The following is a 25,685-nucleotide window of genomic DNA, read 5'->3' on the forward strand; positions in this document are numbered from 1 at the left end:
TGTATAAAATACAGACAAAAGGTACTAAGTAAATTAACTGAAAGGGTCGACACACAGTAATTTGTTTGGGAATTAGACTACACTGGTGGCGCTGTATGTTTTTGATTCAATAACAAGAACCAGCTTGAAGTGATTATTTCGGGAATCAAACTACATTGGTTGCGCTGTTTGTTTTGCACTGTAGATTCAGTAACGATGCTGCAGCGCCAGTGAAACAGTTCAAGAAATTAACTAGTATAGTATGGTGTTCCAACTGCATCCAAATGTAAGTATGAAAACTACTGAACAAAACGTCATTTGGTTCTGTATTTTTTTAATCTCGGTTCCCTCCCCTAAAATCACTGGCTAAACACATTTATGAAAAACAAACAAACCTTTTGGAGTCAATGACTAAAATAATTTGGGTACCTTTCTCAGGTGAAGAGCCATCATCTTCATCAGTCACTGTTGTGTCATCTCCACCTGGTTCGGAACTAACTACAGGTGCTGTTACTGTAATAATATCATCATCATCATCATCATCATCCTCACCACTTATCTGTTCATCTCCCTCCTCTTTTCCCTCTTCCTCCTGCTCCTCCTTATCAGCTAGCTCAGGCTCCTCAGTAACACCCTCACCTTCACTTGTTATATCTTTTTCAAAGTCAGCGTCTTTCAGCCCAACACCAATCTCATCTTTAAGACTGTCTTCTGCACCCTCACTGTGATCGTCAGCTAGTTCTTTAGCTAGCTTATCATCATGGTCATCAGATGGGATATCAGTAGCGCTTAAGCCATCTTGTGAGTCAGCTATTTCAGCTACTGTGTCGTCAGCTTTAGCAGCACTCTCCTCTATAGGTGTTAATATCTCTGTATCGCCATCAACTTTAAGTATAGGTTCCTCACCAATTTCCTGAGCTTCAACATCAGCGACTGTGGCACCAGCATCTGCTACAATACCAAGCACAATGGGCTCATCATCATCATCATCATCTTTCTCCTCACTTTGGTCATCTTTTTGGTCATCATCAGTAATGTCATCGTCTGTAGTAGGAGCCAATGTAAGGGCTGGCTCTTCTTTATCTACTTCTTCTTTTTCCTCTTTATCATAAGCAGGAATAACTTTATCATTGTCTTCCTCAGGTGGCTCTTCAAGGCCAGTCTCCCCATCCTCAAGAGCATCTTCTGCTTCTTTGACATCTTCAGAGGAGGAATCATCAGCTACAACTTTAACATCATCGTCGTGCTCTTCTGTGGGCAAAGGTGGGAGGATTTCAGCATCAGATATTAGATCATCTTTGGTGTCATCTTCATCCTCCTCCTCTGCTTTGCTTGATTCGTCGTCCTGGTCATCTAGTGATGTAGTAGGAACCTTTTCATCTGCATCAGTTCTGTCCTCCTCCTCCTCATCATCATCATCTTCCTCAGCAGCCTCAGCTTCTTTAGAAGTGACAAGTTCTGTAGCTTCCTCTTTCTCCTCATCAGATTCGGCAGGGATGGAAGCATCTTCCTTTTCGGGAGCAGCAATAGAAGCAGCAGCCGCCTCTTCATGTTCTTCTTCCTCCTCAGCATCAGCTTCCTCTTTCTCCTTTTCTTCAGCCTCCTCTTCTTTTCCCTCCTTCTCCTCCACAGCTTCCTCTGCTGCTGCTTTCTCCTCTTCATCTTTTTCATCAGCATCAGCTTCTTCTTTCTTCTTTTCTTCAGCCTCCTCCTCTTCCACAGCCTCCTTTGCTGTTGCTTCCTCCTCTTCCTCTTCAGCATCAGCTTCCTCTTTCTCCTTTTCTTCAGCCTCCTCTTCTTTTCCCTCCTCCTCCACAGATTCCTCTGCTGCTGCTGCTTTCTCCTCTTCATCTTCCTCTTCAGCATCAGCTTCCTCTTTCTCCTCCTCCTCCTCCTCCTCCTCCTCCTCCTCCTCCACAGCTTCCTCTGCTGCTGCTTCCTCCTCCTCGTCTTCCTCCTCAGCTTCCTCTTTCTCCTTTTCTTCCGCCTCCTCCTCCACAGCCACCTCTGCTGCTTCCTCCTCTTCATCTTCCTCTTCTTCAGGAGATTCTTCCTCCTCTTCATCTTCCTCTTCTTCAGCAGATTCGTCCTCCTCCTCAACCTCCTCACCATCTTCTTCTACTTCTTCTTCCTCCTCTTCTTCTTCCTCCTTCTCTTCATCACCAACCATCTCATCTTCCGCCTCTTCTTCTTCTTCTTCTTCTTCCTCATCATACTCCCCTTCCTCTGCTAAGATCTCCTTGGCCCGTATCTCTGCAACTATATCATTAGGTTGTCAGAAATGTCAGTGAAGCTAGAATGTGTGGGGTTCAAACCAAAAGTGCAGCCCCACAAGATGTGACAGATTCAAAATAATATTTGGCTAGACATACACAATCCAGTGTATAACGTATAATCAGACATATGATGCACATTAGGCTATTTTACTGTGACAGCATTCCTTTATTAGTATGTTATTAGATAGTTGACATACAAACGAATAGGTCCCTTTCATCTTTTTTTTTATTCAATATTTGATGCACAAAGGAGCTCTGCACATTGACCTCTCAATGCTTAATGATACATTATATTGGCAGAATAATTTGTGGCTTTTAATGTTCGGTTGCATTTACTGTTGTTTGGCAAATTTTACACAGCAAAAACAAGTAATTTCAACTGCAATCCACACAATTGAATTTCATATGAGGATGAACGTTTTCCCCATGCAGATTTCGTAAGGGTTTCGAGTTGGTCACAAATCAAGAAAGCTGATTGGTTTGAAAGTGACTTATGTGTGAGCTGTGCTACACATACTATTGACAATAAACAATGGACCTAATTTTCCCCCAAAATACCCTGAAAGGTTGCTAATGTAACCGCACCATTAATCAATGTCTATTAAAGTTGACATGAAACAGATTTTGGCTGCATCCAAAATGCAGTGTTTTTTGCTAGTTTCAGCCCAACGCAGCTATCATTTTCACGTCCAGCACCACGTTGTTTAAAGGGTTAGTTCACCCAAAAATGAAAATTAGCCCATGATTTACTCACCCGCAAGTCATCCTAGGTGTATATGACGTTCTTCTTTCAGACGAACACAATTGGAGTTATAATAAAAAATGTCCTGGCTCTTCCAAGCTTTATAATGGAAGTGAATGTTGCTCTGTTTTTGAATCTATATCATCATGAACTGCGAGAGGCGCAGGCTCTATACTTTTTCCCTAAGTTGAATACGGAAGGTGATAATTTACTTTATAAAGTTTTAAATATGGATATTTTTACTACACAAGCGCATCGATTCGCTTCAGAAGGCCTTTATTAACCCCCCGGAGCTGCGTGGAGCAGTTATGATGGATATAGATGCACTTTTATGGAGTTCAAAAATGGAGCAACATTCACAGCCATTATAAAGCTTGGAAGAGCCAGGGCATTTTTTATATAACTCTGATTGTATTTGTCTGAAAAGTGTGATTTCGGATGCAACCATTGTGACCGTCTTTTCTTCCCAATGTGACCAAGTGAAACGGCTTTTTGAACAAGAAAAAATGCAAGGCGGGACTTGATTTTGTTGATCGGTATTTGATTGGATAGGATCGTCGTCTTGCGATTTTGTGTGAGTGACAGTTTGCGAAAGAGGAGGTTTTATTGTCCCGCTCTTCGTTGCTGAAGATGTTGTTGAAAGGGTTGTTCAATTTACAGTTTACCAGGGCACATGAGTAAATGTGCATGGATAAATCATGCAGCATAAACACTGAAAATATCTTGAGCTTGTGTTAACCAGACATCTACCCCAAAAAGAAAAAACAAAAATCTTTGGAATTAGAAGTGCTAAAATGCTAAAACTTGTTTCCAGGTTTTGGCCATTCATTAATGGGGTCTTTAAGAAGGTATTTTGAACAGTTTACAATAAAAATCATTGTAAAAGGGCAGTTCACAGTGTCTGAAATTACTGTGCCACTATGGGGCGGGCGTATAGTATCATCTTAAGAACAGTAATTATGGTTTATAATACTCCTCCAGTGACACTGCCTATATGTCTTAGGAGCACATATCTAATTTCCTGGTCTCTTAGGTGTCCCTGTGTCAACTATTATGGACTGTACCTTTAAAGCAAAACAGGGGCACACCAATTTGAGAGGCTTGCAGAGTTCCCTTAAGTGTTAATATGACAAATGACTGCAAATGTGTTGCCCATATAATCAAATATGGAGTTTTATTACACATATGCAGGACTATTTTTATTCAGAAACATTTGCATTAGCTAAAACTGATAATGGTGTTTAGATGCTTTCTGCAATAGCACTACCATTTAGAGACAGCTTAATGATCATTTCATGAAGATGTTAATGGACAAATACATGCACATTTATGGAACACTGATTAGCATGGGGAGCATAATTAGGGTGTGTGAAAACAAAGGGAAATGATTATGAATGCATGGCTCCAAACGCAATCAATGACAGCATAATGCCCATTCTCCATAAAATACTCTAATGCTTGCCCTCCTAATGCAACTGTAATATAAATGTGTTAATTACAGACTCAAGCAAACTGTTATCTGTTATGCTGATGGTTTATGTATTCTCTAATGAATGCAATCTCATCAAGCGCTCTTCAAGACACAAACCTTTTTTCCTCGGCGGCAAGAATTCTCCTAGAGGAGAGAGACACACAACATAAGAATATAAGTACAACTGTGATTAAGTTAGTTAATGTGAGGTTTAATGCATGTACAAAAATAAAGTTGTTTATGCAGCACGGTGATGAAAAATTAGACAAATATGCCAGCTGCTTCTTCTTCATCATGCCATTTTGGCATACTTTAAAACATGATACTAACTAACAGTAGTTAAAGGGATAGTTCACACAAAAATGAACATTCTTTCTTCCTTTACTCATGATGTCATTCCATATTTCTTTTTTTCTGTAAATCACAAATGGAGATGTGTATTCATTTTAATGAAAGTTAAAGCCACAATATGTAATTTTTCGCCACTAGAGGTCGCTTATTCAAAACAAAGGCATAGCTTGATGACGCCTTGATTTCGCAGAGCTTTTATTATGCCGCAGGCGACCGCTTCCACTTTTTCTGGTCAAGTGTATGTGGGGTAACGCAGCGCTGTTTTATCATATTAGATACATTATTTGAGTGTGTTGAAAGTTATGTTATAATTAGAGTTGTTCCGATTCCGATACTAGTATCGGAAATATCACCGATACCACAACAAATTCTGTCATCGGTATCGGCGAGTACTTGAACCCATGTACCGATCCGATACCATTTTCTTAAACAAGACCTAGTTATTATGACCGCTAGCTTTGCCTACCTGCTGCACGGTTCTTCTTCGCTGCTCAGAATACATTGCAAACACAGGAAGTTGTGCTGTGTTGCCACAAGCAACCACTGTTTAGAGCAGCGAAGAAGAAATGAAAAAGCGTTAGCATGCGCGCGCGTAACACTCGCTCACTGTCTTTGTCCTCCCTAGTTTCTCTACCTCTACGTGCATTTTTACAGTCTATGGTCACTATATGAGGACACGAACACATAAACCGTCACTTCATGAGAATTTACTGTGTCATATAACACACTCAAAGGTGTTCACGGCAACCCGTCAAAATAAAAGTTCGGTTTAACGTGAAGAAATTTTCAGAATATATTAGGCTACTGTTGTAGCCTACAGTAGATTTAGCTACGTCTCTATGTAATAATAATACGTCTCTACTAATAATAATACGTCTCTACTAATAATCATTATGCCTAGAAGGTTGTAAAGAGATTATTTTCTGATTAATATATATTTTTTTATATTCCTAGACTTATTTGTTGCACAGTTTTTTATACAGTTATATTGTAAAACTAAAATACCTTTTTCAGTTTGCAGTGTTAGATTTGTGGCTGCATTTTAAGTTCTTTTTTGCTTAAGAAAAATAAATAATATTACTGTCAAATGCATGTCAGATAATAAAAATACTGTAATAAATACAGTAGTTCACTGTATGTATTTGTTCATGTTTTATTAAGGGATGAGTCTGAAGCACACCATAAAATAATTCTACGAATTCATACAGGGCTAGTAGTATATATAGCTGTATATACAGATACACACCTAGGTATGGGAATCGGTATCGGGAAGGGAAAAAGGGTATCGGAACATCTCTAGTTATAATGCTAATAATGTTATAATGAAATCGAGGGTAACACGTTTATGATGTCATTGATAGGCGACGAACGGACACAGTCCGTGTCCTGGTTAAAATTGCTTATTTCTCTGGATTTAAACATTCTTAGAAACATTTGGGATAAAGTGCAGTCAAAACAAAAATGAATCAGACACCAGATATAATTTTTTACTTGTGGGTGCAGGACACTATAGTTCATTTATGTAAGTGAGGATAGCAAAATAAAGTAAACTGTGACATATTATACCCAAAAGTTCTTCATACAGTGAACTACCAGTAAAATGTATAAAAAATTTGGGACCAAACTTATTTACACACTTTGACCTGCCATGCTTAAGTGTTTTTTCTTTAATTGCTAATGCGACCTTTTGCACCACAGACTGATTGGTTGATTGTAATCCATTACATACCTTTCTATCAAAGTTATCTCACATTATCAAGATTAATTTGTTCTTGTCATATTTTATTAACATTTTCTAAACTATAGCGAATAAACTAATATGATAAACTGATAATGTGAGAAAATGTTGAAGGTGTCTGATTAAATTTTGGTTTGACTGTAAGTACACAAAAGCCAACAAAATATATAACATTGCAATCCAAATATCTTATTATGCCTTTAATAGTGACCACAGGCTGTCAAGCTACAAAAATAACAATAAAGCACCATAAAAGTATCATAATGTGCATCAGTCATATCCTACTCTCCACTTCTCACATTTGTGTGATTTGATTATGTGCATATTCAAATTTGGCAGCAACATTAATAAATAGCACAATTTCAGTCTGTTGCTTGCATGCTTTTTAGTGCTTTTCTTTTTTTTTATTATACTTTTTTGAAGCTTGCCCCTGGTCACCATTCACTTTGCATTGAATGGAAAAGAGTGGTGTCAACATCCTGCAAAACATCTTATTTTGTGCTCGACAGAATAATGAAAACCATAAGCGTTTGGAAAAACATGAGTGCAAGCTAATAATGACAGAATGTTAATTTTTGAGTGAACTATCTATTTAATATCATCAATGACGATGTACACTGTGAGAACACAATTTGCAGCCTGCTATATTTTGTGAGGCTATAATTTGAATATGGCACTTGTTTTTAACAACCTGGCAAAACATTCCCCCTTCCAGGCAACTAATGATTGCTCTTCAAATATTGCCCCTAATAGTTCCCCAATTAACAGCTGAAAGTCCCACAGACCTAATGTGAGAAGCATTTTGCGAGGATATTTGCATATTTATTTAGTTAAAGCAGTAATGTATCATTTTTCAAAACATCTGTCTGAATATCATTATTTGTGCCAGACACCACTTGACACCATAGAAGTGCTGTCGTAGTCCACTTTAAATGGATAATAAATGCTTCAGAAAACCATGAAGAACGTACTGCTCACAAGGTCAGGCAAGAAGGAAAAAACTCAAGTAGAGTGGCCATGTTTAAGATGTGCAAAAGGCCTAACAGACTGGATTCTTTCTTATGTAAGTGTACCTTGATTTTAAACACTATTCATTTGCGTCAAATGTTTCTTCTCTTATTTGTGTGCATGATCAAAGTGAAGGGTTTGAAAGAGTTTGATACTAACCTTTTTTCTTCACAAAATGACGCTCACCTAAATTGGTGGAGGAGGAAGGAATACAGAAGACCGTGTTAGAGAAGACCATACAAAATAGATCTTTTGAAACATTGATGAGGGTTGAATAAATTATAAATGTGGATCAGAGAGGGGAAAAGGCTTGTCTGCGATCCACAGCACTTTATTCCTGGCCTCTAAGATCTTCTATAACAAAAGGCATGCCAACATCAGTACACACACCCATCCAAAAAGTGTTTTCTTACAATCTTTGTATTTCACACATTTAATCTGCATGCGACAGACAGGTTCAGATCTAAATTATTCAGCATGTGAAGCCACCTTTATGCCTGGTGAAGCATTTACATGTGTGCAATTATAATAATTAATTAATCAGCTTGTTTGTCTGCTGAACGATTTGATCTGGCGAGCCTGTTTTTCTCCAGAGTGATCTGGAAATACATCCTTTGGTGCTCAAATGAAGAGCGGAGCAAATTGGTGATTTTGTATAGGGAGTTGAGTAATATTTTGGATAATTGAAATTTCTAATTTCCCCAGAAATTATTATCAAAGTGTTTGAAGTTTTTGACATCTTATGTTCGTAAATTCCAATGAGTGTATAGTTACTATCAAATGTACAGTTCAAATCTGGTAAATAACATTGTACACCATTAACGAGTGACAATTGAAATGCCACATAAAATGTGCATGTAGTTTATAATTTTTGCTATATTTAATAAATAAACCTTTATATTTTGGAAGAACACCTATTTCCCAGAATGCATCGTCTGTTGAATTGCAATTCAGTGCATTTCTCTTGTCTTTCTAATTAAAAATTCTTAAGTGGTAACATAATATTACACTTTAACATCATCAACATCATCATCCAGGCTATACAGTATGTATATAATTGTGTTTGTACCCAGTACACTTACTATTTTGTTGATTTATATTTGCACACTTCAAGGCTTTACCTTCATGTATTATTATTGGGTATTTATTTATTGATTTTCAATATTACACAGTGCATACAATCACAGTGCATCTAGACTCTTTTTCTATTTCATTGATAAATTGTTGTTTGAGAAACATTTTCCCTGACAGTATTTCAGTTATCGTGTGTTCGGTCAGTTTAGGATCAAAACTAGCGAGGCATTTGAATCGGTTCTTATCAATGAAGCGTTCGGAGGGTTTAACAAACAGTCTGAACCGATTCACAATTCAGAGTGAATCATTCAGTTCACTCACGCGGAGCGGTTTCGCGCGGCCTACTAAAGTCAGTGCACAGAGAGCCAAAAGAGTGTCGGAGTAAATGGATATTTACTTACAGTACTTTGAAAAAAAAACGTTGAAATACATTATATCGTTGGCTAGCGATGCAAAGGATGTTATGAAGTTCAACACCTGCACGTGCTGCTTGTGAACGACCGCAGGTAAAGATTTTTTTTCAAAACAGTTAACGCTGCCACCTGACAGTTTTCTTCCTGGCCACTGGTAATGAATTCTGGGAAATGAGATTTTCTTGTGTGTACAGCACTGTCAAAAGTTGTTTTTGAAGTCTCTTAAGCTAATCAAGCCTGCATTCATATTGTTAAATATTATTACAATTTAAAATAATTGTTTTCTAGTTGAATATACTTTAAAATATAATTAATTTCTGTAATGCAAGCATTTCTGTAAAGCATGCTTCAGTGTCACATGATCCTTCAGAAACCATTCTAATATTATGATTTATTATTAATTTTGGGAACAGTTATGCTGCTTAATATTCTTTTTTATAACCTGTGATACTTTTTTCAGGATTCTTTGATGAATAAAAAGTTAAAAAAGAACAACATTTATTAAAAAACAAAATCTTTTGTAACACTACATTTCAAAAGTTTGCGGTCAGTATTTTTCTTTCTTTTTTTTGTTAAAATTAATACTTTAATTCAACAAGGATAAATTCTGTTCTTTGTAACTTTTTATTCATCAAAGTATCCTGAAAAAAAGTATCACAGGTTCCAAAAACATATTAAGCAGCACAACTGTTTCCAACATTGATAATAACTGAGTATCAAGTCAGCATATTAATAAATTCTGAAGGATCACGTGACACTGAAGCCTGGAGTAATGATGCTGAAAAATCAGCTTTGCATCACATAAATAAATTATATTTTAAAGTATATTAAAATAATAAAAAAACAACAACATTATTTTAATGTGTAATAATATTTCATAATATTACTGTTTTTGTATTAATATTAATAATATTTTCTGTATTTTTGATCAAATAAATGCATGCTTGATGAGCACGAGACTTATTTCAAAAGTAAAGTATTTTGTCTAAATGTATATGTTTTAGTATTGTGATCAGTTTGTATATACCTTACATACTTGAAATATTTTTGTTTTGATGAAATTATATATTCTGTAGGCATGTTATGTTACTATTAATCTGAAATCATTCATTGATATCTCTGGAGGTATTGAAGCTATGTGGCAGTCAGTCCAGATGCATTTATTCAGAGCACCTCAAGGTAACTTATGAAGAATCTTAGCCAAGCGTGTTATTGGTTCAACAATCTTGGCAATGTCACTTTTGTGCCTCTTTTTGTTTTTAGCTCTCTTTATGAATGTTTCTGAATGTGTTCACTGTGCATGTGTACTTCATTTGTTTTCTGACAGCTCTATAAACATTTATTCCTGCTGCATTTCAAGCAGATGATTTCAAACGTTTGTGCTCAGCTCAATGCTAAAAATGACTAATGTAGTAGTAACGAAATTATAGATTGCATAATGAGTCTTCTGGTGTTTTGGGGGTTTCTTAATTGATTACAGATCTGTGGTCACTGATAATTAACCAGAAAGTAAATGTCATTCAAATGTAGATTCATTACTTCATAAGCCTTATTTAATCTTCATAAGCCTTGTTTATCTTTGGAGATTTTGCTTGAAGATTAAAGCAAATAGGCTTATATTTGCCTATAATAAAAGTGTCAGTTTTAATGGCAGCTTTGTTTGCTAACCTACCATCACTGTTTGGGTTGGATAGTCTAGTATCAGATGTGATGAATTTTCAAGGTCATGGAAGTCAATTGAAAATTAACTCTACTAATCTAAACTTGATACAAAATCAGGATAAAAAGGAGAGGAGATAGAGCACCTAATCAACATTTATTCTGACCTTGCTAAGTGCATCTGTGGTTAAAGACAGGGCCATATGAGCTGTCCTCAATGAGACCACAATGACCCATTAGCTTCCAAAATTAAAGAGGGAGATTAAGATGTCTCATGTTGTTTTGCTTCTTATATTTCTTTTTTCTTCTTCTCTGAGATTCATTGTTCTCCCCTGACTATTCATTATCTATTCGGTACTATCTTTAGGATTCTTTACCTAATTTAAGTCTCTGAGATCCTGACACCTCGCACTTCTGGAGACTCCAGGTAGGTTGCAGCTTTGGAAAATGGTGGCGCTGGAGACTAAAGGGTTCCTGATGGTTTCACCCTTAATTCTTCACCTTAATTCTTAATTCTTTTGCAGTTTACAGGTGTCTTTTCTCCGCCACATGTTTTTGTCTGACCCTGCTGACCCAACGAGCATTTCACTGTCCAATGGTCATGCTTTAACTGCAATGTCTAGTATTGCATTTGTATCCTTCTCATGGGCATTTTATAATTTTTGACTTTTCAGTCTGAGTTAAATCTCTTTTTTGGCTCAATTTATCTGTAAAAGAAAACATGCCTAATAATTCTGCACACCTGAATATAAGGTGTTTTTCATTTCCAGCCTTCATGAACAATTATATATCACTTATACATTATTAAATACTAAATTAATAGTAGGATTAGGATTACTGTGGTTTGGAATTGGTCAAATGTGCCTGGAAAAAAATATGATCAGAAAATCAACGTGCCTAATAATTCTGCACACAGTGTATGTCGGGTCAGAGGTCACCCTTCCACCGGAACTCGACTCTTTTGTGAATGCTCGTACGGCTGGAAGCCAGTGATTATAGTTTATAACGTTTTTATTATATTATTATTTATTATATTTTATTTTTCTTAAAAAAAAGAAGCACTTCCTTTCAGAAGGCATTTATTAACCCACTGGAGTCATAGAGATTACTTTTATGATGGATGGATGGATGGATGCGCTTTTTGGAGCTTCAAAACCTTGGATGCAAATATATTATGTATTATATATACATATATATTAGTACTGTCATATCGATTAATTGCGATTAAACGCATCCCAAAAAAAGGTTGTGTTTTTTTACACAATAAATGTGTGTACTGTGTATAATTATTATACATAGGCTACATTTTTATACTTTTATTTTGGATCAAAGCCGCAGAACCAGGATATTATTTAATATAACTCCGATTGTGTTCGACTGAAAGAAATATGGGATCATTTTCATTTTTGGTGAACTATAAGACTCATTTTCCTCATATTCAATCAAAAAAATTATTTTGTATTATATTATATTATATTATATTATATTATATTATATTATATTATATTACATTATATTATATTATATTATATTAATTATATTATATTAATTATATTATATTAATTATATTATATTTATTATATTATATTATATTATATTATATTATATTATATTATATTATATTATTATATTATATTATATTATATTATATTATATTATATTATATTATATTATATTATATTATATTATATTATATTATATTATATTTATTATATTATATTATATTATATTTATTATATTATATTTATTATATTATATTATATTTATTATATCATATTATATTATATTATATTATATTATATTATATTATATTATATTATATTATATCATATTATATTATATTATATTATATTAATTATATTATATTATAATTGTTATATTATATTATATTTGATTTATTATATTATTATTTTGTATTATATTTATTTTTTTATATTATATTCATTATATTTGATTTATTATATTAATTATATTTACCCATTTTGTTAACACTTTACAATAAGGTTGTATTAACATTAACATTAGTTAATGCATTAGTTAACATGAACTAACCATGAACAACACCTCTGTTCAACATTAATCTTAACTCCTATATTAATTAATCTATTCACGTTAACAGTGCAATTAGTTAACATTAGTTAATGTAATAGTTAACAGGAACTAACCATGAACAATGCCTGTAGCTTTAATGCTTTTGTAACGTTATCTTACTGTACATATTTACATTAGTTTACGTAGCAGTTGACACTCACTAAGGATGAACATTTCTAACTCACCATCTCACTCTAAAGGTAAAAATGCTGTTGCACCTTATCAACATTATTTAATAAGCCGTTGATTTTGGGCTGTTGGTAAACATCATTCTACAGTGGAAACCATCTGAACACCAACGGATAGGTTGTTCATGTTTATACACACTTTACTATCATTACTTACATTCAACAAAGCATTTATTAATGGATTTTGAGAACCTTATTGTAAAGTGTACACTATTTCAACGTTACCTGATGTGTAACTAACAGTAGACTTTTATTAACATGACTTACCATTAACAAAGCATAATGGTTTTAACCTTATTGTAACGTGCACTCTAACTGATGTGTTACTAACATGTGTAGACTCTTTATTAACATGACTTACCATTAACAAAGCATTTATTATTATTTACTGCTTTGTAATGAACCTACACATGTTAACACATCAGTTAATGTTGAAATAGTGTAAACTTGATAATAAAGTTCTCAAAAACCCTTAATTCATGCGTTGTTAAATAATCTTGATGAAGTACACAACAGCATTTTTACCTTTAGAGTAAGATGGTGAGTTAGAAATGTTCCCTTATAGTGTCAACTGTTATACTAATGTAAATATGTACAGTAAGATAACCTTACAAAAACAGTAAAGCTACAGGCATTGTTCATGGTTAGTTCATGTTAACTAATGCATTAACTACTCTCTAAAAAATGCTGGGTTAAAAACAACCCAAGTTGGGTTGAATATGGACTAACCCAGCGGTTGGGTTGTTTTAAACCCCAGCAATTGGGTTGTTTTAAGCAAACATTCAACCCAACCGCTGGGTTAAAACAACCCATACACTGGGTTAAAACAACCTAATTGCTGGGTTAGTCCATATTCAACCCAACTTGGGTTGTTTTTAACCCAGCATTTTTTAGAGTCTAACGTTAACTAATTGCACTGTTAACGTGAATAGATGCATTAATATATATGTGAGTTTAAATTAAGATGAACTAATGCTGAATAGAGGTGTTGTTCATGGTTAGTTCATGTTAACTAATGCATTAACTAATGTTAACTAATACAACCTTTATTGTAAAGTGTTACCATTATGGTATATTATATTTATTATATTTTATTTATTATATTAATTCTTTTATATTAATTTTATATTATATTTATTATATTAATAATATTATATTTTATGTATTATATTATATTATGTGTATTATATTATATTAATTTATTAATTATATTATATTATTTTATATTTTATTTATTATATTATATTAATTATATTACATTTATTTTATATTATATTAATTATATTATATTTTATGTATTATATTATATTAATTATATTATGTGTATTATATTATATTTATGTATTATATTAATTTATTAAATTCTATGATATTTTATTAAGTATATTTTATTAATTATATTACATTTATTTTATATTATGTTAATTATATTATATTATATGTATTATATTATAATAATTATATTATGTGTATTATATTATATTTATGAATTATATTAATTTATTAAATTATATTATATATATATTTTATTTATTATATTATATTAATTATATTATATTTTATGTATTATATTAAATTAATTATATTATGTGTATTATATTATATTTATGTATTATATTATATTATATTCATTTAATAAATTATATTATATTTATTATATAAATTATATTACATTTATCATATTTATTATATGTTATTTATTATATTATAGGAATTATATTATATTATGTTTATTATATTTGTTTATTATAATTTATTTATATTAATTATATATTTTCTATACTCTTCTAGTAATCAAATTTTAATGTACAGTAGCATTACTTGTATTATCCCCTTTCGATCAATTGCTTATGCATCTATCTCATTTGCATGTATTCTTAAGTTGCCTTGGATAAATGTTTTGTGAATCAAAAAACTGAATAACTATTGAGATTATTATCAGAAGAAACCAATAATTGATGTGAGAGATTAATGACAGAGATGTGATACTGTTTTGTTTGATTTTTATTGTTATTTTGTAGAATCACACATGTGGCACACAGAGTTTGGGTTGACATTTCCTGGTAGAAATTCCTCGTCCTCTTTCTCAAAACTCTTCTTTGAAGTGTAAAGCTGTAAAATAGTGACCCATCTTTTAATATTTCTGATCATGACACACACCACTTAGAATTTTCTAGCAGATCTTGTAATATTATGTCAAAATATAGATTGCTTGAAATACAATATTTGCACAGATATGATCCATGATATTCATCAATCCCTTTGGGAAACCATTTAAACCAGGTTTATTCTGCAGAAGGGGGAAAACGTGACCATAAAAGCCAGCTCATATTTCTAATAAAACCTATTATACACATGGCTCGTCAGATCAAACCGCTGTGGGTTAGTGTGTGGTTTCTGAGATGTCGTTGATATTACAGTAAACACTTTGTTGTGTAATCGTGCTGCTATTGTGAAAAGAAGGCTATAACAAGTTAATATACCTTCGTCTTCCTCTTCTTCTGGTGCTACCAAATTAGTCATAAAAGTCAAGATTGACGTTATCCAATCGGTAGTGTCATCCATTGCTTCGTTCACTGCCTTCATGGGATCAGGGCTGATGTGGTGAATACCCCCTAAGAGCATGTTTCAGACAGGGCATCTTGAGACATATTTCCATACACTCAACACATTCACTTACAGCCATTTAACCAGCTCTTGTAACAACAGCAAAAAACTCTAAATTATCAGTCTGTTTGTCAGTGCTGTATAAAACCATCTCAAAAATACTACTACTACAACATATATTATATGGCCAAACGTATGTAATACCTGAACACTTGAACACCACATCATTATGCTGGTTGAACATTACAAAATCATGGTTATTTAATAGGGAGCTGTTGTTGCACTTGTTGTTGTTTGAATTGGACATTATTGCTTTTTCATTCTGCTTACTATACTAGAAATCTTGATATTTTTATTCACAGTCATTTTTTTTAACAGTAAACTATATTTTTGTGAGAAAATATTTCTTATTTCTAAGTGTTTATCAGCTCTGTATATTTCACTGTCATAGTGAGTAAAGATACACTGTAATGCAGGGCTCGACATTAAGCTTGATCACGTGCTTGTCCTTCGGACAAGTAAATCGGTCATTCACAAAAAATGTGCTTGTCCGGAAAAAAACGTTTTTTTTTGTTTATTTGTTGTAAATAAAATTTATTCTGAAGCAATATTCTCACCAGTGTTCAATCAGCTTTGACATATTTATATCTGCATATTTGTGATATTTTTTTACCTTTTATAAAGGGCATTTTTCCCCTAATCTTATTAAATATAGGCTGTGCTTCAGCTTTCCTTTTATATTCTTAAATTTTATCAATAAATTAAATTAGAAGAAGACACTATAGGGTTGTTACCAATCAAATTAAATAATTTATACTGAAAAATTACAACTGCATTAAATGATGTTATGAGATTGTTTTAAATATTTTTTGAATATATAAATAAGAAAAGTTGGAAAGAATGTGTAAACATGAAACTAAACCACCAGTAGGGGGCACAGGTGACCGTCTGAATGAGCGAGTCATTGAGTCGATTGGTTCAAACGGCTGATTCATTCAGTAATGAGGCAGTCGTTTACGAATAGGTCAGTGAATCTTTGATTCAACCGATTCATTCAAAACGCTGAATCATTCACTTAAACGCTGTTGCGGTGACGCATTCTGCTGTGATCTTTGTTTGGAACTATTTTAGCTGCTGAAATAGAACAAAAACACTCAATATTGCGGCTAAAATGTAAGTGACTTAATGTTTATACATTTTTATGGAACTGTCTGAAATCAGTGTCTTTTTAAGTCGTGATGTTATTCAGGAAAACAGCACTCTTGGTAATGTGACGTTGCAACTGTATCATATGTTATAAATATAAATAAACGCACATTTGTTTAGATTTCTCCTCGAGAGGCTGCACGAGCGTCAACAGCGCAGCATTATAGTTACGTCAGTTCATTATACATTATATATTATTATCCACTATCGATCACCACTTACACTAATGAATGCAGAATCATTCTTGCATTTTGGTGATTCCTTAGTTATTTTTTGTTAATGACGTTTTATCAGGCTACTTGTCCGGTCGGGCAAGTAAAATTCTCTTTCACTTGCCCATTCAAAAAATCCACTTGTCCCGGACAAGCGTTAATGTCGAGCCCTGTAATATATATGCTGTCAAATCGATTAATCGTGATAAATCACATCCAAAATAAACATTGTTACATAACACTTAATAATGCATGTATAATAATTATACACAGTAGACAGTACACACACTTATTATGTAAACACAGCCTTTTGTTTTGGATGTGATTAATCGTGATTAATCGATTTGACAGCACTAAAATATATATATATATATATATATGTATATATGTATATATGTATATATATATATATATATATATATATATATATATATATATATATATATATATATATATATATATATATATATATATATATATATATATATATATATATATATATGTATAATTATTATACATGCATTATTAAGTGTTATGTAACAATGTTTATTTTGGATGTGATTTATCACGATTAATCGATTTGACAGCATATATATTACAGGGCTCGACATTAACGCTTGTCCGGGACAAGTGGATTTTTTGAATGGGCAAGTGAAAGAGAATTTTACTTGCCCGACCGGACAAGTAGCCTGATAAAACGTCATTAACAAAAAATAACTAAGGAATCACCAAAATGCAAGAATGATTCTGCATTCATTAGTGTATATATATATATATATACACACACACACACAGGTATATTTATGGCAATAGCCAACAATACATTGTATGGGTCAAAATTATGCATTTTTCTTTTAGGCCAAAAATCTTTAGGATATTTAGATCATGTTCCATGAAGATATTTTGTAAATTTCCTACTGTAAATGTATCACAAATCAAATGTATTATTAGTAGTAATATGCATTGCTAAGGACTTCTTTTGGACAACGGCGATTTTCTCAATATTTCGATTTTTTTGCACCATCTGATTCCAGCTTTTCAAATAGTTATATCTCAGCCAAAAATCCTATCCTATAAAACAATGCATCAATGAAAAGCTTATTTATTCAGCTTTCAGATGATGTATACATCTCAATTTCACACAAATGTACCCTTATGACTGGTTTTGTGGTCCAGGGTCACATATAGTATAGTAATAGTGTGTGTGTGTATATATATATATATATATATATATATATATATATATATATATATATATATATAGTATTGTGAATAGATTTTAATATAACACTTGTTTTTAAAATTAAATACTTGCTGTTTATTGTGTCATTATACGGTTTACTGTCACATATTGTTTTTAATGACAGTATAAAAGGCAATCATTTCATTTTGGAGACAAGATGTTAACTTTATTACATCATGCTATATTTTTTCTTACACAGTATACATGTTTTTTTAATGATTAGATCATTATTTTGGGGGTCCTTGGCAACAGAATATAAGAAAACCCCCGATTTAAGCAGATTGCTTAAGTAGGTTGCTGCAATAGTCAAACCATTTCATTAGAAGCAGGTGTTCACATACTTTTGGCCATGTACTGTATGGTGATCTTGTTTCCAGATAAACAGTGTACTATCGACCCTGAATGACATCTTCAATAAGACAAGATTCAGCATTGAAAAAGATTGAACACCCACATGTCAGAATAAAAGACAGCCTCGTATATATAGAGCTACAAATATAAATGCCATTGCCAAGTCAGTAAAACTTGTTTTCATTTTGGGTAACTTTTGGGTTTTCCTGCTTTCCATTGCCCATCGACAGGAATACTCATCATATTTCACACATCATCATGTAGTGCCTGTCTGTCTGCAGTTATCAGCAGGTGAACAGCATGACCTGAGTCAAAGCCATTTTACCAGAAGCCATTATGCAGGAGTGACGTGACTGCATGCACAGACTCCAGACTCCTCAGACCTCTATTATAGTCTCTAAACACCCTGATGTTCACTACCCCTGTTAGAATAAATTAGTATATGATTATAAAATGTTCTGGTTGTCGACTACTATAATATGTAGCATTAATACAATTCTCAAGCATGTGTTAAAGTCAGCTTGTAAAGGTATAGATGGGCAGTAAAGCTGTTTTAGTTCCAAAATGTAAATCTAAAAAGTCTATTAGGCCGATAATGACTTGCATAGCCATATTTCATTATTCTAATTAGCACATGATGGTATTTTGAATTGTAATAGCTATTATTATTATTATTATTATTATAATTTACTGTTTTCTTAATTAAAGGTGAAATGTGCGATTTCTGCATGTATATACACTGTAAACCCGAATAAGTTAGCAAAACTCAAAAAAAATTGAGGCAATTGGTTACATCAAATTTTTTAAGTTAAGAAATTGAAAGTTTAAGTAAGCAGTACTTGCAGATTTGAATTGCTCTTAACTTCAAATATTTGAGTAAGCTAATTCATACATTTAAATTAAAATGATCAACTTAAATATTTGTTGTAGTGGAAACTTGTGGCTAGCTTTAACTAGCTAATTCAATAAATGCCACCTTGCTAATTGATAACACAGTGATTGTTCTCAAACTAAGCTCATGCTCCACTCGTCACCATGATGGTAACCCCCCACCCCCCCACCCCCAAACATAACAGAAACTCTTCTAAACTAACATAGCAAAACATTAAGAACTACTAAATCTTAAAAACTACTCCACCTTAAAAACAAACAAACATTATATAACACTTAATTTTATCATTTACTCTCCCATGGAAAAGCATGCTGGGAAATAGAAATCCCAGCCCAGTTTCAGTTAAATTTAAGTTTGTCTAAATGAAAAGAAACAAGTTCATAAAACTCAAAACAACAATTCAGATTACTTAAAATGTGTCCGTTTTATGAACAAAAAAAAGAAAGTTCTGAATACTCATGAAAGTTAATTTGCTTGAACTAATTTGTTTAATTTGAGTTGGCTCTACTCAAACCAATGCATTATTTTGAGCGTTTACAGTGTACTATACATATCTCAACATGTGAATAGCTTACATAGCCTGTTAACTGTCAGTGTTCCAGTAACGGGACACTTGACACTCCTTTTTTATTTGCCTTTTTTCCCCTATCAGATATTTTAGTAATCATTATAAATTAGGTAGCATTCGAAAGTTGAAACAATCTGAATTTAAACCCTTTTGAAATTGGACATTGTGTTATCATGGAAAAAGCTAAATTTTGGAACACAGCTTGGTTAGACATATGGGTGTGATGTTCCAGTAATTTTAGAATCCAAATTATTTTGCAAAATATATATTTTGTATAAAATAAAAATGATTTAGTTCTGTACATTTGCTTTTACAGTAAACTTAAACTTTAATTTTTTTTAAGTGCTTTTGCAATAATCTGCCATGTATTTTCTTTAAAGAGACCAACCATAGGTCTGTATTCCAAAACATTCATGAATTACAGTCATTTAAGTTAAGATATAAACTCAAAATGGTGGGTGACAGGCAGTAAACAGGTTAAAGATATTTCTACAAATTGAATTGGGAAAGAAGTCTATATTTTAAGGTAAACAAAAATAACTTGCATCACCATTAAATATCTTCAAAACATTCGCCTTGACATTGAAAAGGGGTTACATCCCTTAAGATTGCTGCTTGAAGATGCCATTCAGGATGAGTAAATTACATTTACAGTGACATTTTTCTAGTCACATTTTAATATGTTACAATGGTTTATTCATTTAAATAACTACTTCAAATTAGTTGGCCACTACATTATAGCCACTTGTATGTGTAAGATGTAAGATATAAGATGGCTTGCCTCTAAGGCTGCCTGCTTCCTTTAATGTTTTCCTGACACGGTGTGGCTGAGGTCCTGTTAGGATGAGAGACACAGAAGCAGAGGTGTGGGATAGCAACACGCATACTGTACACACACTCTCATTGGGTCATCCTCACTGAGCATGCTCAGAACTGTAGGCAGGATAAACAGGCTCATTTATCCACCATTATAAACAAAACACAGTCACTCTTATAGCACAAAAACACAAGGAAGGTGTGAATAGAGACATCATGAATCCATGTCACAGTGAAAATGAAACCGCAAAGATTAACATTTCGAGAGAAAAAAAAACAGGTACAAGAGGCAGGATACATGTAGTGTGAGTGTTATGTAAGTCACTGTATTACGGTCTCTTTTTTTAGAGCATTTTCATAGCAAATTAAATTGTCACACTCTTTTCACAGTCTGCTTCCGGCTGCATTGAAATTCAGGCCTCATAACGTAATTGTGACTTCTCCTTTACACAGAGATGCTAATGCAATACTGATGAATTCAGTGACATTTGTTTGATTAACTTTTTAACCTCCTTTATGGAAATTCAGAATTGCCCTCTAAGCTTTCACACTCAAAACTGACAATATTTTACATTTTTAGGTGCTTGAGTGTGACGTGCAAAGGAAAGGAAAAATACAAATCAGATTTGTTTAATACTGTATCTCTAGACAGCAATACGTTTAAAAGGAGACCAAAATGGAAACTTGTGTCTCCTGCTTATTATATGTTTCTATTTTGAGAAAGACCCAAAAATCGCATGACACCTCTAGATTTTTGCCAAGATATACCAAAGTCTGCAATCAAAACAAGACTAATAATCTGAGATGTGCTATATTTCCACAATACAATAAAATGAATCCTCGGTTTCACAGACAAGGCTTAAATCTTGACTAAAATGCATGTTTGAGCTGTTTTAACTGAAAGCAACTAATCTTTAAAATATGTCAGTGCCATTGTTTTGTCTGAAGATGTACACCAGTAATGTGTTTAATGTCCTAATTGAACTAAGGTCTAATCCTGGCTTAATCTAAGCCCTGTCTGTGAAACCGAGTCTATATGTTTCTGTATCACATTTGTTTCCATTTTTATTTCTCTTGAGGGGAAAAATCCAAGACAAAGTTGATATCTCTGTAACAGATAACTCCAATAAATCTCCTGAGATATAAAAGAAATCTGGAACAATAGACATTTTCCTTTGGGCTGTGCGGCTAAACCGTTGAAATCAATATAAGGGACAGAAAGCCATACAGATGAATGCTTAAACTAAAGACACAATGAGCTGAAACTGAATGAATGTCTTGATGCTTTGTACATCTTGAGGACAAATTGCAGAGAGTTCAATGCAGTGTTATGGTCCTTTAAATGATACGGTTATTTGTTTGCATTAGTGACAATGGGCGGGTTTCAGTCTTATCTGTGATACAGTAATGGGGCTGCTGTTTTTATCAAGGCAGAAAATCATTTTCTTAATCTGGATTTTTGTCTAAAACATTCTTAAAATAAGATAAATGTACTTGAGAAGTAAGTTGCCCCTTTGGCGCAGTTTTTTTTAACCTCACTGATAAATGCAGAAAAAACATTGAAAAATAGCATTTAGCCAATTGGGAAACGAGATACTGATCAAGGAAATGATTTTATACAGGAATGTCATTTGGTGGTAAAATTCATTTCTTTTCTCATATTCTGCATATTTCAAAGTCTAGCTCTGCAGTTTGTCATTGTTAAGATATGGTGACTGTGATTTTGCCAAGTAGGACACGCTCCTGAATGAAAAATGGAAATGGTAGGTTGATTGTAATATCAAGAAATATGATCCAGGAACATGCCCTACTTGGCAAAATCTCAGTAAGCGCTATAGACAAGCATTAGTTTTGGTTCTGTTCATTACAGTTGCCAATATTGTGTACTTTGTTTCAATTTTATCAATGTTCTAGGGAACCCTGATGCTTAGAAAGTGTACATGTGCTTGATTTAAGTTGTTCTTAGACATATAGTCTTGCATAGACTAGAGGCTTCAGGGCAAAAAGAGGACACTATTCCACATCTTAGAAACTGTGAGGGGGATGATTCCCAACAGAGAATCTCAGTCACAGCACTGGGGAACACCGTGGTCTTTGAATCCTGTCTTGAAAGTTGAAAGCAAAGCTTCACCCTTCGCTTTCATTGCACAGTCCTCTGTGCTCTACTCCTCTTTTCATGACCACAGCTCTCCAACAGTAAAGGGAATTACTGTGTGTTACCAATCAGTGTATGTGTATGTTACACAACATGTTGATTTTTTTGTACAAATGACATAATCCTGTTGTCTGCAGTGGCAGTTTAGTCCTGATATATCTTATACTTATAAAAGAACCTTTATTGTCATCACAATATTCTTGCCATTCAATGTAATTGGTGAAAGTACATGTTCTCTTTATTGTTTTGTAGACCAGTGGCTCTCAACTGGTGGGACTAAGACAGATGGCAACATGGAAAGGCTGCATGACATCCCTTCATCCTCAAAAACCCATTGAAAAAAGCTACACAGGGTAAAATAATTATTGTTTTTCATGGATATTTCTGTTTAGTTTTTAAGGATTGACAGTTTTAGTACTGTGTTGGAGCTCCATTTGATGCCCATTGTATAGAGTTCTGAAGCCAAACCAGTTGAGAACCACCGTCATAGACCACCTGATGTCAAATGGTAAAGACTCTGTAAATGCAAGGCTGTGTTAAGACGGGCCAAATCGCCAACTTCCTCCCCATGATTCTGCATCGCGTAGCCTACGAGGCCATTTCTCCAGGCTTAGCTGTGCATTGAGAGGGAAATTAAAGTATATATTCCTTCTCCTGAAAAGAACGTGAGAAATCTGCAACATAGAATACTGCATTAATATTCTACAGGTAAAATATCATTGTTTTGCTCAATGCATTTAATAAAAAGAAGAATCAAATCATTCTGCATGGCAAGGAGGAGTTGCCGTTCAATACCACACAGTTAATAAACGAAGTCACGCTACAGTGCTTTCAAAGCATAGTTATCGATGTTAGAATAAAATTAATTGATTGAATAATTCGAGGCTTATTGAAAGCAATATCGCAAAGTAGACGCCAACTCATGAATGTTGGATATCACAGGGTGGAAGGGAGCAATTGGCACAGAGCTTATTGATGTCATGCTAGCTCAAATAAAATGATGGTTTCAAGTCTCTCAAAAATATACAGTGTGCTGTTTTGAATGAAAAAGTTCAATATATTTTTGCACTGGGAATTTTAGTTCTGCAGAAAATCAGTTCTGCAAGCTTTTTGATCATGCCATGCTGTATTATGACCCATATATCAAACCCACACCATGATATTAGGTCTGAATTTATATCTAAATCACAATTGTGATAAATGTGTATATTTTAAGAGAAGCTTTTATTTGTCTCTTGAGCTTAAATTGGGTTTATGTTAAATTAAATTGTACAGCAAATGTGTTATTTTGCAAAGCAAGTATGTTTCATTTTGAGACCAAAATAAACCATTATTTTATGCACAAGAATATGAAAGACGAACACTCTTTTACATTCTGGTGACACAACACCTTTGGGTTTTTTAAAAGTTATACACATACTTTTTAAAAAATTAATTATTTTTCCTTAAAGGCAAGATTTGTAGATCTAAATTTTAAAAACAGATAATGGTACTTGAAGCAGAGTTGAGTAAGTATTGAGATTTTAAAATAATATATCTTATATTATTTCTCATATTTGTATTTATATCTTTGCCAGTGGTTTAGAACATTTTTGAGTCAAGTAAATTTATATCATTTTGGGCCAATTATTTATATGCTAATTGAAAGCAAGATAAAAATGCTAATTATTCTTTGCAGTGTAAAGGGAAATATTAATGGTGCAGTTGTGCATTGTCTTATACAAGCAATCCAGAGGAGATTGGCTATTTATGGAGGTTATTGAAAGAAATGTCAAATTTGATCTGCTGTCTAAAATCTGAAGCGATCACTTTTTTATTACCATAAAGCATTGTGCAATCTGCTTTCAAAGTGAACTTAGTCCTACAATTCACTTTGCCATTATGCCAAAGTCAAAGGTGTAGTGTCACTCTGAATGGAATGCATGACAGTCTAGAGGAAGTGATGTCGTGTTCATGACAGACATATTAGATGGTTCAGTAAATTTGCATGTCTGAACGAATGTTTGAGATGAGGGTGACAGTTGCTCCCTGTTTGCATGCAGGAAGAAAAAAACACACGCACACACACAAACAGGCATTAGCACTGAACTGCAGGCAGAGAGTCTTTACCAGGTGGTAAACAGGGGTCTTCACAGTATAATGTATGGGCTTTTTATTGGATGGCAACAGGATGACACATGATGATGGACAGGGTGGAAAAAGGAGGGAAACTTATTAGAAATAAGTAAATGTAAATGTGACTCCTATAAAGTGGGGTGGTGCAATCATGTAGTGAACTACATGAAATGAAAGTCCAATGTTTCCATTTTGAAATACTTTCAAAAATGGGTTAATGTGTTTGTGTTCTAGAGCTTTTGATGGAATGAATTGTGAATGAGTTGTGATGTGATCTCAATGACAGTGATAAATTCTTCTAAACAATGACAATTTTTAAACAGTTGAAGGAGTTCAAAATTGCCATTATGGAATTACTAAATCACACTGAGAAACTGATGACAAGCAATTCGGCACCAAAAACAACCATTCTATCATCTTCCTTGCATCAACGATGGACTCTAATGTATCATCAGGTGGTAATACATGGTGTCCTACAAGGACTTTTTCAGCACTCTGCATGAATGCAGCGGTGGCTGATAGCAGCCCGG

The 25,685-nt window shown here is 33.4% G+C and overlaps 1 protein-coding gene across 34 annotated transcripts in view; it reads right to left on the reverse strand.

Annotated features, from left to right (window-relative positions):
* trdn (triadin) overlaps window positions 1–25,685 on the reverse strand; it is a 72,105-nt gene that overhangs the window by 41,510 nt on the left and 4,910 nt on the right. For 19 of the 34 annotated variants that reach the window (XM_079830924.1, XM_079830956.1, XM_079830955.1 and 16 more), the window contains exons 3-8: window positions 25,150–25,188; window positions 20,851–20,904; window positions 15,474–15,605; window positions 7,725–7,751; window positions 4,586–4,612; window positions 409–2,238 (exon numbers count right to left, since the gene is read on the reverse strand). In XM_079830924.1, coding sequence (XP_079687050.1) covers window positions 409–2,238; window positions 4,586–4,612; window positions 7,725–7,751; window positions 15,474–15,605; window positions 20,851–20,904; window positions 25,150–25,188 — 2,109 coding nt within the window. The remainder of the gene's footprint in view (window positions 1–408; window positions 2,239–4,585; window positions 4,613–7,724; window positions 7,752–15,473; window positions 15,606–20,850; window positions 20,905–25,149; window positions 25,189–25,685) is intronic. The other 15 variants (XM_079830949.1, XM_079830948.1, XM_079830947.1 and 12 more) reach the window with 5 other exon arrangements.

Source organism: Gobio gobio (assembly GCF_949357685.1).
Source record: "Gobio gobio genome assembly, chromosome: 12".
Classification (NCBI taxonomy): Eukaryota; Metazoa; Chordata; class Actinopteri; order Cypriniformes; family Gobionidae; genus Gobio; species Gobio gobio.